Source organism: Panthera onca, chromosome B4 (genome assembly GCF_046562875.1).
Source record: "Panthera onca isolate mPanOnc1 chromosome B4, mPanOnc1 haplotype 2, whole genome shotgun sequence".
NCBI lineage: Eukaryota > Metazoa > Chordata > Mammalia > Carnivora > Felidae > Panthera > Panthera onca.
Window position 1 is genome coordinate 36,225,256 of NC_138345.1, and position 19,981 is coordinate 36,245,236.

The 19,981-nt window shown below is 35.2% G+C and overlaps 1 protein-coding gene across 13 annotated transcripts in view; it reads right to left on the reverse strand.

Annotated features, from left to right (window-relative positions):
• The window catches only part of ERC1 (ELKS/RAB6-interacting/CAST family member 1), a 523,992-nt gene that overhangs the window by 220,458 nt on the left and 283,553 nt on the right, over positions 1-19,981 (reverse strand). For all 13 annotated transcript variants that reach the window (XM_078450206.2, XM_078450210.2, XM_078450204.2 and 10 more), the window contains one exon: positions 13,442-13,602. In XM_078450206.2, the coding sequence (XP_078306332.1) occupies positions 13,442-13,602 (161 nt within the window). The remainder of the gene's footprint in view (positions 1-13,441; positions 13,603-19,981) is intronic.

The window sequence follows — 19,981 nt, forward strand, 5'->3', positions numbered from 1 at the left end:
AAAACAGAGACTGAAGTGTAGGGGAACTAGGGCTGACAAACAAGATTAGGCAGGTTTCTCTATAGCCAATGTGATCTGGTGTAAGCCATGAGAAAAAAGTAGAACCATAAAAGGCAGAATTATGAAGAAAGCATTTAAGACTGAAGAATGGTTTTAGTAAAAGTATTTAGGGAAGGAGAATATAAGGTAAATTTGAATAATTAGATGTTTCTGGAGAAGGAAGATAAAAAGTATAAAGGGAAATAAAGCCAGAAATTTATCTAGAGACAAAATTACAGGTTTGATTGGAATATGGACCTTCTAAAGGTTTTTAAAGACAAACCTGTAAGTACAACACAATTAGATATAAAAGTAGGAATAAATAAAATAAAAGTAGGAATTGCTTATAAATAAATGTTTCAAGTAGAAGCCGGGATATTAGGAGCACCTGGGTGGCTCAGTCAGTTGAGCATCCGACTTTGGCTCAGGTCATGATCTTGCGGTTCATGAGTTTGAGCCCCACACTGGGCTTGCTATTATTAGCAAGGCAGAGCCTGCTTCAGATCCTCTGTCCCCTTCTCTGCGCCCCTCCCCTACTTGCCCTCTCTCAAAAATAAATAAACATTTTTAAAAGCACCTGGATATTAGAAAGGTCATGATAGTACTTTTATCTAGTTCATATTCAACTCAGTAATATGCATTATACTGGCCACTCCCTAAGATGAAAAAAAGAAAATGAAAGCAGTAACATGGAACTTTATTATATTTCATGTTATGGGAGCAGGGAAATGAATATTTCTAATATCAGCCTTTTGACAAAAGAAAAAAGGAACAGTGAATACAGATCTTGATTATTTTTAAAAAATAAATAATATCCATAGAGCATATCTGAATCAATCACACTTTTATAAGAGAATCATCTTATTTGCACTGTCTTGCTCTTTTTATGATTTTAATGCCCAATTCCAAATTTAACCATTAGATAAAGGCAATTTGATAATCCTAAGGATTTCAAATGTTTTATAAATGAGCTAAGAAAATGCATATACAAAGAAAAAGAAATGAGAGCAAAACAAAAAACAAGACTCCAAAAACCCAAAAAACAAAAGGCAACCGAAAAAACTAAAAACCAAAAGAACAAAACCCAAAGAAATAACAAAAGAAAAGGAAGGTTGTATGAGGTAGGCGTACCCAAAGACAAAGGAATACCAAAGGACTGCTATATTTGTGGGTACTTTGAGCTTGAAAGCTAACACCAAACATGGCGCCAGAGCCCTAAAGAGGGAGATATATTTTGGTAAATCCATTCTAGATGTGTACATTACCACCTATGAAACTCAAGTTCAATTTCAAGACCAAAAGTGCTTGCTATTTCTAATAGTTAGTAACCAACCACCTAGCTCTAAAAAGCAACAGTATCTCTAACCAGAAAATGCATTGGTCAGAAACACACTGAGAAGAAATAACTTCATTCTGAGTGGAAAATTATACCAGTGTTGATGGGGTATTATAAGAATGTCACTATGTGGAAGAAAAGACAAAGAATGAATCCAGCCACAACTGCTTTCATATGCACAGCAAAGATATCCTTTGTTAAAATAAGAGGTTCATCTGTTTTCTCTCAGACAATGACTTAGGTCTGAAATTGATGTGTGTATCACAAATATTTTCCATAGCAACAGTTCCTAACCAAACAAGGATCTTTTTAAAAAAAGTAAATTCCACGCCCAATGTGGGCCTCAAACTCACAATGGCGAGATCAAGAGTCTGATGTTCTACTGACTGGGCCAGCCAGGAGCCCCCCAAATAAGCATCTTTTATTTAATTTCCTAGATTATTAAACCAGAGAGAAAAGATGAATCCTGGGCTAAACGATGTTCAATGTGTCCTGAAAATCTAACTTGTAGAAAAGACAAATAACACAAAGGCTATTTTAAAAAGTTATTTGCCTTTATATTCTCTTAGAATACTTTCACTTTGAAGATAAAAATAATTTAGTACAATTCAAAAAATACATACTGTGTGCCAGTTATGTGTTGGGTACTAGGCTTATTTCCAGAGATCCAAAATAAGCAACACTTCTGAATGTCAGGTGTCTGGAGGAAAATAAAGCCTGCAAAAAAATGACTGTAACACAATGGGGTAAATCCTATGGAAACACACATGCAGGGCGCCTGGGTGGCTCAGGTGGTTAAGCATCCAACTTGGGCTCAGGTAATAATTTCATGGTTTGTGAGTTTGAGCCTTGCATTGGACTCTGTGCTGACAGCTCAGAGCCTGGAGCTTGCTTTGGATTCTGTATCTCCCTCTCTCTCTGCCTCTCCCCTGCTAGCTCTCTCTCTCTCTCTCTCTCTCTCTCTCTGCCTCTCCTGTGCTAGTTCTCTCTCTCTCAAAAATAAACATTAAAAACAATTTTTTAAAGAAACACACAGGTAATAGATATTTAACATCATTTGTAAAGTTCTGTACAAAATCCTTTACAGATATATACCTTTTATCTTTAACATTTAGTTATTTCCATTTTCTTAATGGTGTCTTTTGAAGAACAGCTTTTAATTTTGATGAAGTCCAATTTATCAATTTTTTTCTTTTATGGTTGGTGTCTTTTGTATACTGAGAAATCTTTGCCTACTCCAAAGCTTCCTGTTTTCCTCCAGAAGATTATGGTTTTACCCTTTATTTTTAAGTCTAAGATGCATTTTGAATTAATTTTTGCATATAGTATAAGGTTTTTACCTCATATTGACCCTACAGACATCAATTATTGAAAAGATGTCTGTTTCTCCATTGGTGCCTTTGACTGTTAATAGGTAAGTCTATTGCTATACTCTTTATTCTGTTTTATTATTTTATATGCCAGTCTTCATGCCAATACTACATTTTTTTATTACTGTCATTTTATAGCAAGAGTTTAAATTAGATAGTACAAGTCTTCCAACTCAGTTCCTTTCAAAATTGGACTCACCCTACCATATCCATTGCAATTCCATATAAATTTTAGACTCCAATTGTCAGTTTCTATCCAAAAACCCCCTGTGATTTTGGCTGTGATCGAGGTGCAAATATAAATCAATTTGGGGAATATGGGTATCTTAAAGCTTCCTTATTCAAATCATAAACTAGATATATCTCTATTATGTAGGTGTTTTTAAATTTTTCTCTGAGTATATTCTGTAGTTTTTAGTGTAAAGATCTTATATGATTTTTGTTAAATTTATTCAGAAATACTTTATGTATTCTGATGCCATTATAAATAACATTTTCTAACATATCAGTTTCCATTTATTTGCTGCCAGTATATGGAAATACAACTGATTTTTATGTATTGCGCTGCTTAATCACATTATCTGTGTATAAAGAATACTGTACTACCTTTTGAATTTTATTCTTTCTTTTCTTGACAAAATTACATAACTAGGATCTCCAATGTAATTATGAACAGTGGGATAAAAGTGGACATCTTTTTTTTCATTTATCTATTTAATATATTGTCAAGTTAGCTAATATACAGCATATACAGTGTGCTCTCGGCTTTGGGGGTAGATTCCCATGATTCATCGCTTATAAAAATGGACATCATTATATCCTTTGCAATCTTACAGGGAAAGTGTTCAACTTTCATCGTTAGGTGCGACGCTAGCTGTGAATTTTTCATTTGTTTTCTTTATTGAACTGAAGAAACTATTTTCTACTCCAAGTAAGTTAAGAGTTTTTATCATGAATCGATGTTGCCTTTTGTCAAAACAGGTTTCTCAATGTACTGATAATTGTATCATTTTTATTTTCTTAATGTAGTGAATTTAATAAATTCATTTTTGATACCTGAACAAACCTTACATTCCATAAATAAGCCTAATTTGGCTGTTAATATGTTAGCTTTCTTCTTATGTTAGATTCAATTTTCCAAGGCTGTTGGGGACTTTAATGTCAATGTTCATGAGGTAGACTGACTTTTGATATTCTCCTTTTATCATGTCCTTGCCAGATTTAGATGTGGGGCAAATTCTGGTCTCAAAGATGAATTAAGTATTTCCTTCTCTATTTTCTGAAAGAGTTTCTATAAGACTGTTATTATTTCTGGGGTGCCTAGGTGGCTCAATCGGTTAAGCGTCCGACTTCGGCTCAGGTCATGATCTCAAAGCTTGTGGGTTTGAGTCCTGTGTTGGGCTCTGTGCTGATAGCTCAGAGCCTGGAGACTGCTTCAGATTCTGTGTCTCCCTCTCTCTCTGCCTCTCCCCTGCTTGCACTCTGTCTCTCTTAAAAATGAATAAAGATTAAAAAAAATTTAAAAAAAGATTATTAATATTTCTTACTTAGACGTTTAGTATAATTCACCAGTGAAGACATCTGGGCCTGGAGTTTTATTTGTGGAAATGTTTTTGATTATAAATTCAGTATCTTTAATAGATACAGGCTGGTTGATTTTATATTCCTAATTCTGAGCCAGTTCTGATGAACTATTTTTCAAGGAATTTGTCTATTGTACCTAAGTTATCACATTTATTGGTATAAACGTATTCTAAATGTTCATTTAAAAAACACTTTTTGTTTTAATGTTTATTTTTGAGATAGAGAGCATGAGTAGGGGAGGAACAGAGAGAGATGGAGACACAGAATCGGAAGCATGGTCCAGGCTCTGAGCTGTCAGCACAGAACCTGACACGGGACTCGAATTCACAAACCATGATATCATGACCTGAGCAGAAGTCAGATGCTTAACTGGCGGAGCACCCAGGTGCCCCTAAATATTCTTATTGTCTTCTCAAATGTCCTTAGAATCTTGAATGATATCCCTTGTTCCCTCTTTCATTCCAAATATTGTTAATTCTTGTGTCTTCCTTCTTCCTTGGATGAGTCTTGCTAGGGGCCTATCAATTTATTAATTCTCTGACAAACCATGGTTGACTTTGTGAATTTTCTGTGCTGTTTTCTATTTCCTTGATTTTTGCTCTTATCTTTATTATTTCCTCCTTTCTATTTACTTTTGTTTACACTTTGGTCTTTCTTTTTCTAATACTGTAGTGTAGAAACTCAGATAACTGAATTTGTACTTTCTTCTTTTCTGATACAGGCATTCAAAAGTGGAAGTTTCCCACTTAAGTACTAGTACAACTATATAACACAAAATTTAACATTTATATTTTCATTAAGTTCAAAATGATTTCTCATAATCCTTATGATTTTTCTGAGCCGTGGTATTTAGAACTGTATTATTTAATTTCCAAACATTTGAGAGCCTTCCCAGATATCTTATTAATTTCTAACTTAATTCCATTGTGGTCAGAGAACAATTCTGACATATTTAGTCTTCTGAAACTTATTAAATTTATTTTTATGGTCCAGCATATGGTCTACATTGGTGAACATTCCATACATATTCAGAAAACATATACGTCCTTCAGTTGTTGGGTGTACTATTCTATAAATATTAAATAAGTCAAATTAATAGTCTCGAATAATCTGTATTTTTACTGCTTACTTTTTTAACATTTATTTATTATTGAGAGACAGAGAGACACAGAGCATGACAGGGGAGGGGTAGAGAGAGGTAGAATCCGAAGCAGACTCCAGGCTCCCAGCAATCAGCACAGAGCCTGATGCGGGACTCGAACTCACAAACTGCGAAATTGTGGCCTGAGCCGAAGTTGGTCACCCAACCAACTGAGCCACCCAGATGCCCCTACTGCTTATTTTTTTATTCACTTATTCTATCAATTTCTGAGAAAGAGGGGTTATAATCTCCAGTGATGACTAAGGGCTATGGATTTGTCTGTTTTTCACATTAGTTCTTTCAGTTTGCCCTTCATGAATTGTGAAGCTCTGTTATTAGGTATATACATTATGTAAAGAACTGCTGTGTCTTTCTAATGAATTGTCTCCTTTATCATTATGATAAATCCTCCTTTAATTCAGGAAGACTCTTTGGAAGTCTCCTGCATCTGATATTAATATAGCCATACCAGGTTTCTTTTGGATTACTATTTACAAGGACCATCTTTTTCCATTCTTTAATTTCAAGATCTGTGTTTATAACAGTATATGTCTTACAGACAACATTGCTTCTTTTTTTAAATTCATTCTGATAATCTCAATCCTTAATGTTTTAGCCCATTTCACTGTGACATAAGTATTGATACACTGAATTTCTATCTATCATACATTTATCCCTTCTATTCTTTGTTGCTCTGTTGTTCCTTTCGTGCCCTTTTTTTTCTGAGTAAATGAAATAATTTTAGCATTATGTTTTATTTCCTCTACTGAATTTTCAGGGAAGGTTGTTTTTTTTTTTTTTTTATTTCTGTTTTTGTGGCTAACTTTTTGAAGTTCCTTTACAGCTAACAATATGCATCCTTAACTTACCACAGTCCATTAAGATCAGAAATTATAAATCTTCACAACTGATACTTCCTACTTTCTATTTCACAAAGGTAACAACCTTAAAATATAAAGTTTCTCCCCAACCTCTTGTGCTATTATGGTCATATTCCCTTTTATATACATCATAAACTCCACCAAATAATGCCATTACTTTTGCTTTAAATAGTCAGTTGTCTTTTAAAGAATGATAAAAAAAAAAAAAGTTTCTATAAATCTCAACTAATTTACCAGGTTTGGTGTTCTTTATTCTTTCCTACCGATTCATGTTCCCATCTGGTTTCATTTCCTCTCAGCTGAAACATCCATTCATAACTTCTTATAGAAGAGTGTGCCTTCTAGAAATGAAGACTTTTCATGTTTGTTTATATGAAAATGTCTATATTTAATCCTAGTTTTTTAAGAGTCTTTTTATTTGGCCATAGAATTCTAGGCTAATAATTTTTTCTCACTACTTTAAAAGAAGCTCCATTTCTTTTTATCTCCAATTTTTTTTTTGAGAGAGAGAGAGAGAGAGAAGGGAGGGCCGGAGAGAGGGGGACATTCTTACATACAAACCATATATATCCATGGGGCAGAGAAAGCACTATAAAAGCTGAAAAAGAGAGGTACTTTGGGAGCCTTTATCTGTAAAGCTCAATGCTTTACTTGCTACTTAGAGATTATTCCAGTCATTTGAGGCTCTTCACATGAAAAAGATGATTAAGAAGCATGATTTTTTTTTTTTAAGAAAATGGTTTCTTCTGTTTAGAAGTTACATCTGGGGGCATCTGGGTGGTTCAGTCGGTTGAGCGTCTGACTTCGGCTCAGGTTATGATCTCACCGTTCATGGGTCTGAGGTCTGCGCTGACAGCTCGGAGTCTGGAGCCTGCTTCACATTCTGCATCTCTCTCTCTATGTCTCTCTCTCTCTGTCCCTCCTCCACTTGTGCTCGCACCCTCTCTCAAAAGTAAATAAATAAACATTTAAAAAAAAAAAAAAAGTTACACCTGACTCTAAATGGCAAAAAAGTGGATTAAGGCTTTAAGGGAGGAGAAAGGCATGGGATATTTGGGGTTATTTGTAACTGATTCCAATTCAGGTCACAAGAAAATAAAAAGATTTGAGAAAAACATTTGTAATACACATGCCGTTTTGTGAGAAGCTGAGCATCACGATCAAAGTTTAGGAGCACAAAGAGGTAAAAAATTCTAATAATTACTACATCCATTAAAGCCATTTCTTCCACTGTTCTATAACAACTTAGAGCCCCAAGCAAACTATCAGTCTGATGAGGAAAGACGCTAGTAACAGTTAAGATCATTCCATAAGGTGGGTATATAAGTGAGCTGGAGATCAGGGCTGAAAAAAAGGAGGCAAAATTAAGGAGTTAATCAAGACTAGAGAGGAAAACCCAAAGTCCCAAGGGATAGTTGATTACAGACACACATCCTGCTTTATCATTTCAACAAGGATGGGCCCACCAGTGTTGTTGATAGTTATGCTATACAACATACTTTGTTTCCTTTTTCAATTCAAGTATAGGAAATTTTTATATTTATGTGATTTCCTAAAGAATATTTAAACTTCTGTATTTTAGGCCGCTGTGAAAAATGCTTCCAACTTCACCATAAGTCTTTTATCATAGGTCTACTGCTTCCAAGATAGGCATCTGATGGAACCATAGATAAATGTGGCTTTGCAAAAAGTACACATATTCTTATGTAACTTAGAATGCGCTTCAATTTGTTACTAGGGTATAACTGTTCCTGGGATATAATTTGTGTAACTCCCCAATTTTGTGGTTAATTTGGAAGACTGTGATCAATTTCCAAATGGGATTTTTTTTTAATGTCAGCAACTTTACGATAAATTTAAAAATGAAATACTACAGGATATCAGAATAAAAATAATTAGTAATACAAAAATAATTTATAACACAAACTAATTTTAATTATTCAAGGTATAACAGATTAACACCTAACCTATACTAGCCCCAAAGTATTAGGCAAAAAAGCCTGGACTCTTTTGAGTAACCATTTTCTATAGCTTAAATTCTAAATAAATTCTATTTTTCTCACTTAAAAGGCAAAGATTCTTTAAATGTCAGAACTTAGATTATATTATTGGACTCCTTCTAGGTACATGCAAAAATTTATTTTATTTGTGGGAAGTCAGATCTTTCTTTAGCCAAAAGGCATCTCAAGAGTATATAATTTAGCCCCAGAAGTTTGAATTTCTCTGCCAACTTTACTAATGGAATGCTACTTATCAAACAACTCTGGATTCTCAAAGAAACTAAAGAGGTTTTCCACCACTTCCCTAAATAAACCTGTTCTCAGGGTAGTCATATTCATAGTTTAATAAAAATGTTTATTAAAAATGAAAAATTAGTCTTTTTATTCATAGTACTGACATAAGGTGACACAGCAGCAGGAGTGTGAGTGTGAGGCAGCAGAGGATGAACCATATCTAGATCTTACTACTCAAACTCATGACCTGAATTGATACCTAACATTTATTATGGTTATTAGCATTGTTATTTTGTTATTTTTTCCCTTCTCCAATTCATCCTTCATTTCTTAGGGAAAGAGACTAATATAAAAGCAGAATTAAAAAATAATGGCTAACAAAACCACAGCATAAGTAAAAGAAGAACCAACATGGGATCTGCCAATAAAAATGCTCCTTTCAAAGCTGGCTAACCAACTCAAATGTTTCTACTGACTCATTGGCATGCTACCAAGTGAACAGTTTCATATGTCTCCCAAAACTCATGGCCACCATTTGTTTGTAACAGATGCTCAAAAATTACAATCATAAATGCTAGGGTTGGAAAAGAATGATTAGGTCATTCCATTTGGTCTGATGTGGTCAGGATTATTGCAAAAAACTAGACTATTCTAGCGCTTTGTTAACAAATTTTCTGTATTTTTTATATATACAGGCTGGCTGCCTTTTCCTCAGGGGAGACTTTTCTTACTCTAGGTTTGAAGTCACATATATGCATGTTTCAGTCTCTTGTACATCACATTCCTCTCATATTTCTTCTGCATTTCAAGTTCTCTGGTTATAATGAACAATTCTTTTCATGTATTCAATGATCAATAATTAAACACTGTAAACATTTAAAATATGGTGGGTCCTGCCATGATTACAGTGAAGAATCTGGTTGTCACTGTCAATATCCACAGGTAAGGTTATTGCCTTTTTCCTTTTTAATTTCTTATTTTATTGTCATGAAAATTCTGTGAAGCAGAAGCAATTATTTTTGCCATTTTTTTTAATGTTCATTTTTGAGAGAGAGAGTGCAAGTGGGGGAGGGGCAGAGAGTGAGGGAGACACAGAATCTGAAGCAGGCTCCAGGCTCTGAGCTGTCAGCACAAAGCCCAATGTGGAGCTCGAATGCACAAACCGTGAGATCACGACCTAAGCCGAAGTTGGACACTTAACTGACTGAGCCACCCAGATGCCCCATTACTTGCCATTTTAAAAATGAGCAGATTGAGGCACCAAGACGTTAAAGAACTTGCTGAAGTCATAGAGCTAATAAGTTCTGATTCAGGCTCTTTTATTCCAGGAAGTATGTTCTTCCTAGTTGCCACAAGTAATTAGAGGCAGGTATCATGTAGAACTAGTTGGACGTAGTAAACATCTTACAAATTGACAAAAGAATGAAGTAAATTCTGAGCAAAGTTGTAGAAACTGAGATAAGCTCAAATGAGGACAGATTAGCAGAACTTGTTCAACATATGGAGAAAAGGAATCCAGAATATAGCAGAAGAAAGGCTATTGTCTTGGTTAGCTACATTAGTGAAAATGAATCAAAAGCTCACTGCATTAGAACCCACTATATGTCAACCATAGTGTTTTGTGTATAATTACACTTATGTTGTAGTTTTCAACTGAGGTTTTATGAATCATTTATAAGTATGCATACTTTGGAAATCTACATTTTTAAAATTTATTTATTGAGGGGGGCGGGGAAGGAAAAGAACAAGCAGGGGATGGGCAGAGAGAGAGGGGGACAGAAGATCTGAAGCAGGCCCCATGCTGACAGCAGAGTCCTATGCAGGGCTTAAAACTCATGAACTGTGAGATCATGACCCAAGCTGAAGTCAGCCGCTTAACCGACTGAGCCACCCAGGTGCCCCTGGAAATTTACACTAAAAAAAAAAATAGGGAATTCAATTCACTGTTCTAGGGGAAAGAATAAAATATCTGCTGCTTCACAGACTTGGTAGTGCCATGTGGGTTGGCTTACAGGGCAGTGCAAACAGAGAGGATCTGCTAATAAAACCACCACTCTCTTAACAATATTTGGATAGAGGATTAGGTCTAATGTGCTGAGAGAACTTATTAAAAGGAAGGTATTAAACAACAATTTTACTAACATATGAAACTAAAAGACAACAAGGGGAAATTTAAATGCAAATTAAAGCAAGGACTACTTTTAAAACTTTATGTTGGCAAATCTGCATGACACAAAACTTATGAAAAATCTGACTAAGAACATCATGATACCACAGAATATATTCTGAGCTATGGAAGAAGGTGATTTAAAAGATAGGTCATGGGGCACCTGGGTGGCTCAGTCGGTTAAGTGGCCGACTTTGGCTCAGGTCATGATCTCGTGGTCCGTGAGTTCGAGCCCCGCATCGGGCTCTGTGCTGACAGCTCAGAGCCTGGGGCCTGTTTCAGATTCTGTGTCTCCCTCTGTCTGACCCTCCCCCGTTCATGCTCTGTCTCTCTCTGTCTCAAAAATAAATAAACATTAAAAAAAAAAAAAAAAAAAAAGATAGGTCATATAAGGGTGCCTAGGTGGCTCAGGTGGTTGAGGGTCCAACTTTAGCTCAGGTCATGATCTCACGGTTCATGAGTTCGAGCTCTGCATCGGGCTCTGTGCTGACAGCTCAGAGTCTGGAGCCTGCTTCAGACTCTCTCTCTGCCCCTCCCCTGCTCATGCGCGTGCTCTCTGTCTCTAAAAATAAATAAACATTAAAAAAAAAGAGAGGTCATCTATCAGAGCCAGGTTTTAGCACTTTATTTCTAGAACTTTCATTTAATGTGTATTAAATTTCAATACTACTTACAAATTTCTCTACATAATCTTTTATCCCTGTCTTATTATGTGAGTGCTTGACATCACCAAAAATAGTTTTGCTAATCACAGTATTTTTCAGAAATGTAATCTCTGACCTGCTTTGGAAAGTGAAGTTCAAAACAGAGTGTAGCACTGTGGTACCAAAAAAGAAAAAAAAAATTGCAACTTCCTTTTCATAGCTTGAAGTCAAACATTCTTTTACAACTTCTTTCATGTCTTTGCAAGGCCCTAATAATAAAGGAAAATTTCTATACAAATACATCACTATTTTGCTATATACAGATTTGTACTTAGTAGGAAAGATCTGACAAGTGAAGTCAAGTACATGGAGACAACAAAACAAAACTTACACACTGTTACTTTAGTGAGGGCTGTTTCTGCTTTGGAAGATCACATGTGATACTTGGTTTTCCACAACATTATATCCATCATTCGTCCATTTCCTTAATTACTTTGGGCTCTGATTTAATTTGCTTCTCAACTCCTACCATGTTTTCAGTAATGGGTCCCAGATCTCTTAAACCCAAATGATTGTATGCTTTATCACCAAAAGTTACCTCTATTACTCCATCTCCAAAATATCAGGTTTTGAATTTTAACCACCAGTGACAAAAAACTTGTCTTATATTTCCTTCACTAACTGCTCCCTAAGAAGCATATTCACCAACTTCTATTGTCCTGATGATACTCAGAACCCTAACCTCTCTCTCCATTCTCCCAAGCATGTCGATTTATTTCTGGCTTCAAGTATGCGTCATTTCCAAGAGCAGGTCACCTGTAATGCTTTTCTAAAAGGTTAGAATCTTTTAACCTTGCACTGTGGTCTAAAAATCCATAAATGCAGGTGACACCACAAGAATTTCTTCCTTGACTCTTAGGTTGCTATCAGAATATCACATGTGCCGTGGAAAATTCACACTAAGGTATAATGGTAAGGTCCTCTTCTAGTCTATAATTTGGATATTAGCCTAAAGCACTAGCTGGTCTGAGAAGTTTGTTTATCGTAGGTCAAAGAGACCCAGTATTTATGGAGAGAAGAAGAAACTAATAGAAAGTGAGCACAGATTATATGGGAGAAAATTAACAAAGGAAGGCTGCAGAGCTGTGGACCTGGGCTTAAAACCTGTGACAGAGACCAGAAGCTGCCCAGACAGCTGCCAGAAGCTGCTGAAGGAGAGAGAGTATCTCTTCCGAAATAGAAGGGAAGACAACAAAAATACAGGTAGCTGTTGAAGTAAAGAAGGTAACCAAGCTATCCCAGGATAAATTTTTCATAAAACCTGGGAGCAGGATGACAACACAGAGGTGAAGGTTGGGAATAATAAAGGAGAAAATACTACTGAACTCTCAAAAGAGACATATTTGTTTTAAAGAGAAAGAAACCAGAGCTCCAAAGTTCACAATGAAGGAAAAGCATCTATTGTGTACCAGCAGACATGCACATGCTTCACTACAGATTATCTCAGGAGAGTAGTAGGAAAATGATGTACATCAAAGTTCTGTTAAAATTGACGACTTTGTAAAAATTGGAGAATGTGGCAAACTGTTAGCTCTTAAATATGGAGGATAAGTACATACGGGCTCATTATACTATTCTCTCTACTTTTACATACTTTCAGAAGTGGTTATAATAAAAAATGTTTTAAAAAAGTCCCTAGCTATCATATGACCTCAGAACCAACAGTCATGTTCCTCAGTAAACTCAAAAATAATGGCTGAATTTTCCATACAATTTTAGAAATTTCAGAGATGCAACTGGATATGGTTACACACACACACACACACACACACACACACACGAGGACTTTAAAATTCAATGAAGAGGCAAAAATAATTCTATTTTGACCAGAATTTGTTCCAAATTTGTTCTAGGGAGAAATACAAGTTTACATTAAAATTAAGCTAAATGTGTTAGGAGTAATAAGTAGGGCCAGAGGATGAAAGTAATGAGAAACAGGTTTTCTACTATGCATATACCTGAAAAGGAAGATTATAAACACTTACTTCATCTCCAGAACTTCCTCTAAGTGTTTTCTTCTCTCCGCCCGAAGATTGGTCAAATGAGTTTCCTTTTCTGCCAGAGACTGTTGGGTAGAGGACAGCTTTGCTTTCATGGACTCCAGTTCCTGCTTTACTTTCTCCATGGCCATCAGTAACTCCTCCACCTATGGTAAGTATGGAAAAAAAAAAAAAAAACAACTGAACATTTTGATTAATTAAAGACAGAGGAGCAAAGTAACGGGCAATTTCTGGGTCTACAAATTAAAAACACACACACACATCAAAAATTCTGTACTCTTTCTGGATCAAACAAATATATCAAGAATATACCAGATAGGGGAGCCTGGGTGGCGCAGTCGGTTAAGCATCCGACTTCAGCCAGGTCATGATCTCGCGGTCCGTGAGTTCGAGCCCCGCGTCAGGCTCTGGGCTGATGGCTCAGAGCCTGGAACCTGTTTCCGATTCTGTGTCTCCCTCTCTCTCTGCCCCTCCCCCGTTCATGCTCTGTCTCTCTCTGTCCCAAAAATAAATAAACATTGAAAAAAAAAAAATTAAAAAAAAAAAAAAAGAATATACCAGATAAAGAAATAAATCTCTGGTCTTCCCTCCACTGTAATGCCTTTCAGGTTCACCAAAAAGAACTTCATTTCCTTTTTGATAAACACAATTGCATATAAGGTATCAGTTCAAGAAGTCACACTCTGCCACAGTTAGTCCCTCTTGAAGATTTGGAAGTGGTCCACAAATACTCATGAAAATAACAGTATAACACAGATAAAAATAGAGGAACAAAATCACAGAAAATATTTCTATAAGGATTTTAAGACATAAACTTGACTATAATAACACTCAGTATAAACATACATAAGTCATTTTTATTCATCCAAAAATTTTTCTGTTTACACCTTTAAAAAATTTCTTTTTGAAGAAATAGCTAGAATTTAATCAGACAGTTTCTTGTTCTAAAGCCAGGTAGGTAGAGTTTTCTCAAGGAAGGCAGGAAGAAAAATACATAACCACCTAGAGAGAAGACAGAGGAGACCGAATGCTTTAAAAAGATTTGAAAAAAATCCTGAGGGAAAGAAGACAGAACTCTAAAACACAAGGAACTAAGAGAACACAGTATGTACTTCATCCATCTTTTCCACTCAAGCTGGGTGGTGTCCAAATCAGAATTACTTAAATAGACATGTTCATTTTAATTCGGAAGGAAAATATATGCTGGCAAAAATGTGTTAATACCAAAAATCAACCTGAACCAGGTAATCAACCAGCCAACTGCACCAATCACAAGAGTTTATGTCAGGTTGCTGCTTGCCAAGAAATAATTTTGGTGACAACAAGCCTTTTCAGAGGAAGAGGTGGGGGATTTGCCATTCACTGATTCCTACATAAAACCAACTTGTGTGATACTAAAACTGAGAACAGTGTAGAGACAAAACTGCAATATAACAAATCAGAGTTGTTAACAGACCCCAGGAAGTTAGTGCCTTATACCCAACCAAAGTTTCCACGTTGATTGGTAACAGCTGCTAAACAGTGATAGCAAACAGACACATTTAGTGTTTTGGCACCTGAATCACCTTACTTTGTGTATATTTTCAGAAGTGATCAAGTTAATTCTCAGCTAATAGCTTGAAAATAACTGTTGTAAGAATATATATGAATTGACATATCTACAAGCTTTGCGTAAATATAAATCACTATCCACCCTTTAGAAAACTACCAGTAAGGATGATTCCATTTTAATCAGTTTAATTCATGTAAAATCTTATTTAAAACTGAACTGAAATGATATGCCAAGGTACGTTCTTGTAACAGAAAATCAGTAATGGACAGCACCCTTTATAGAAGCTCTAATAAAGTGTGGTATGTGTCCATCTATGATGAACTCACCTTAAATCTCAAAAAAATCTCCCTCTCATCTTTCACTACTCCAAGCAAGGCATGGTATCAGTTTCTTATATAATTTAGATATTATGTATATACATAAGCAAGCATATAAAAACAACTTATTCCTCCTTTTCTATACAAATAGGAAGTCCACTTTATATATACTCTAAAATTTTTGGTAAGCTTTTTGTTGAAATACAACACAAATACAGAAAAATCCACAAATGAAAAATCCAACTTGAAGAATTTTCTCTAAGTTGAACACACCTGTGTAATCAGAACACAGACTTATAAACAGAATATGAAGAGTTCCCCAGAAATGCATCTCATATCCCCTTTCCAGATGAAGAGTAGCCATTATTCTAGCATTCTACCTTAGTATTGCTTATTCGTTTATACAAATGGAATTACATAGAATGTAATTTTAAGTACAGATTTTCTTCACTCATGTGTTATGTCTATGAGATAGGAATTCCACTGTGTGAAAATAGCAAAATTTACTGAAGGAACTTTTGATTAAAAAAAAAAACAAAAAACTTTTTTCCAGTTTTACTGAGAAATAATTGACATACATCAATCCCTGTGTAGTTTTAAGGCACACAGCATGATGGTTTGATTTACATATTTATATGTGAAATGATTACAATAGGGTCAGCTAACATGTATCATCACATATAAATACAATAAAAAGAAAAGAATGAAAAAAACTAATTTCCTTCTTTTGAAATTTTTTTAATGTGTATTTACTTTTGAGAGAGAGAGAAACAGAGTGTAAGCAAGGGAGGGGAAGTGAGGGAGGGAGACACAGAATCTGAAGTATGCTCCAGGCTCTGAGACATCAGCACAGAGCCTGACACGGGGCTTGAACTCACGAACTGCAAGATCATGACATGAGCCGTAGTCAGATGCTTAACCGACTGAGCCACCCAGGTGCCCCGATTTCTTCCTTTTGACGAGAACTCTTAGGATTTGCTCTCTTAACAACATTCCTACGTTTATCATAGAGCACTATTAGCTACAGCCATCATGTTGTACACTACATCCCTACTACTTATTTTATCTTATAACTGGAAGCTTGTGCTTTTTGACTACCTTCCTCCACATCACACTCATCCCACCTCCTACCTCTGGTAACAAGACTCATGTCTTTTTCTGTGAGTCTGTATTCATTTTGTTTTGTTTTAAATTTCATATATAAGTTAGATAACACAGTATTTGTCTTTCTCTAATTTATTTCACTTAGCATAATACCTGGAAGGCAGGTATATCCACATTTTAATTTTTTAAATTAAAAATAATTTAAAAACTAGTTTTTAATATTAATGGGGTTTAGCTAACTAATTTTTTTCATTTATATGTCTTTTACGTTCAGAGCTTTTTGTATACTGGATAAGAAAATTTTGTCTACCACAAGATCATGGAAAGATTCTTTCTTCTAAATCTTTTATTAAATTACATGTTTCACATTTAGAGCTACAATATATATGCAACTGAATAAATACAGTTGCATGGTCAAATATCATTTTTATCAATTTGGATATCCAACTAAGTCAGCACTCTGAACAGTAGGAGGACTTTTACAGCCACGATAGGAAGGCACTTTCAGCCTACTGGCAAAAGATCTGAAATTATGTAAAAACTACTTACAAACTGTAGAAAAGATAATTTGACAATGCTTCATATTGTTCATAAACACCTTAAAATTTAACGAATAAGCAATGTGAAATGTTATATGTATATAAAAAAGGAATATGTATATATTCCAGAACCAAGAGCAATACACCCATCTATATACTCACTATCCTTTATACTTTATATCTTTTATACTCACTAGCTTTATAAGTGCAATTATCCAACTGTATCCCCCAAGTCCCCTATGATAGGTCATTACTATTCTTTTTTTTTTTTTCTAACGTTTATTTATTGTTGAGAGACAGCGAGAGACAGAGCGTGAGCAGGGGAGGGGAACGGGGAGAGGGAGACACAGAATCCGAAGCAGGCTCCAGGCTCCGAGCTGTCAGCACAGAGCCCAACTCAGGCTCCAACTCACGAACTGCAAGATCATGACCTGAGCCGAAGTTGGACTCTTAACCAACTGAGCCACCCAGGCACTCCGGTCATTACCATTCTTAATTTGTTACTTAATCTCTTCCATTTCTTTATTTTTGCCTTTCGTATGTATTTAAAAATAAATCACTGCTTTATTCTATTAAGTTTATGAACACTGTATAAATGGAGCCTCCTGACTTTATTTCATCCAACATTATGTTTTTTCATGTAAAAAAGGGACCTATTCTATGTGTGTATTTCTGAACCAAAAGGACAACATACACCTATATAATTCACCACTCAGGAATTAAAAGCAATGAGAGCCAACAAGTTTGAACACCACAGCACCCAGGCTATAGTTTCCCACTAAATTGAAAGGGCTCCTTAAAAATACAGCTGATTCTAGATTTGGGCAAGAAATGTACAAAAGGTGAACTTTACACAATGTAGGCCAGAAAGTAAGAGAAATGGGAATCATGGCAAAAAGGGATCATGACACAGAAATCCTTCCGAGAAAACAAGAAAAATATATCACAAGAAAGGAAACTACATAAGAATATACCTTCTGAATACAGATGGTATTCAAAAACTAAAATCAAACTAAAATACTAAAAAACCAAACCCGGTAAGATCTAAAAATTGAGATTTATCCTAAGAATGCAAGGTTGGTTTAACACATAAAAAATAAATGCAATAAACCATATTAATAGAATATAGGACAAAAACACCATATGATTATCTAAGTAGATGTAGAAAAAAAGCATTTGGCAATTTCTAACAACCTTTCATAACAGAAACAGTCAAGAAAATACAAAGAACCTTTCTTTGGGTGCTTGGGTGACTCAATCAGTTAAGCATCCGATTCCTGATTTTGGCTCAGGTCATGGTCTCATGGTTGTGAGATCAAGCCCCATATTCAGCTCCTTCCTAGGTGTGGAGCCTGCTTAAGATTTTCTCTCTTGTTCTGCCTCCCAACACCTCTGCCTCTACACACGCTCTCTCAAAACAAACAAACAAAAAACAAAAACAAAAAAACCCAAAAAACAAACACTTTCTCAGACTGATAAAGGGCATTTATGAAAAACCCACAGCTAATATACTCTTTAATGATGAAGAACGTAATGCTTTCCCTCTAAGGCCAGCACTAAGAACAAGACTAGAAAGAATGTCCTTTCTCACCATTTCTGTTTAATATTGTACTAGAAGTAATAGCCAGGGAAATTAGAATACACAAAAAATTAAAAGGTACCCATGTTGGAAAGGAAGACAAAACTTTTTCTGGTTGAAAATGACATAATCTTATATAGTGAAAAATGCTAAGAAATCCTCTAAAAAATTATAATCAACAAGTATACAAAAGTTGCAGAATACAAGATCAATACACAAAAACCAATGGTCTATCCATACACAAGCAACAAACATTCCAAAAATGAAATTAAGAAAACAATTCCATTTAAAATAGCATCAGAAAATGGGGCGCCTGGGTGGCTCAGTCGGTTAGGCATCCGACTTTGGCCCAGGTCATGATCTTGTGGTTTGTGAGTTCTAGCCCCGCATCGGGCTCTGTGCTAACAGCTCAGAGCCTGGAGCCTGCTTTGGATTCTGTGTCTCCTTCTCTCTCTGCCCCTCCCCCACTTGTGCTCTGTCTCTATCGAAAATAAATAAATGTAAAAAAAATTTTTTTAAATAGTATCAAAAAGAAGGAAATAACTAGGTATAAATTTAATTTTTAAAATGCATAACATGTATAGTGAAAATTCTGAAAGATTACTGCAAGAAATTAAAGAAGATTTAAATAAATGGAAAAACATCACATTCACCAATTGAAAGACTTAATATTGTTAAAATTACAATACTCCCCAAAATGATCCACAGGTTCACCATAATCCCTATCAAAACTCTGTCTTTTTTGCAGAAAGTGACAACTTGATCCTAAAATCCACATGAAAATGAAAGGGAGCCAGAATAAGAAAAGTTATCTTGAAAAAAATAAAATAAAATTGGGAGACTCTTACTTCTTGACTTCAAAACTTACTACAAAACTTCAAGGTAGTGTTGGCATAAGAATGGAAAAAGATAAAAAAAAAAAAAAAAGAACTGAGAGTCAAGAAATAAACCCTGTTATGGCAATATGATTTGACAAGAATGTAAAGGCAATTCAATGAGGAAACGATATTCTTTTGACTCAAAGGTGCTTGGACAGCTGCCATATTGCTTAACATTTTTAATTTTCCATGCCATTAGCTTCATGACAAAATTGAGTCACATATCCTATAGAATGCCCCACATATTGGGTTCAGTCGGTTATTTTTTCTATGGTGCTATTTATGCTGTTCCTCTTGTTCTCGTGTTTCCTATAAAATGAAAGTTATATCTAAAGTCTTCATTAGATTGAGATTCAATTTGTCTTTTTAACAACAGTACTCCACAAATAAAGTTGTGTACTTCATGTTATAGCATATGAAGAGACACATAATGGTTGTCCAACTTTTAGCAACAACATTGATCACTGGGTGCAGATAGCAATAACCTGATTTCCTCTTTATAAATTTCTCAAGAAATATTTTATCAAGTTCTTTCATCACTTCAATAATAACCAGT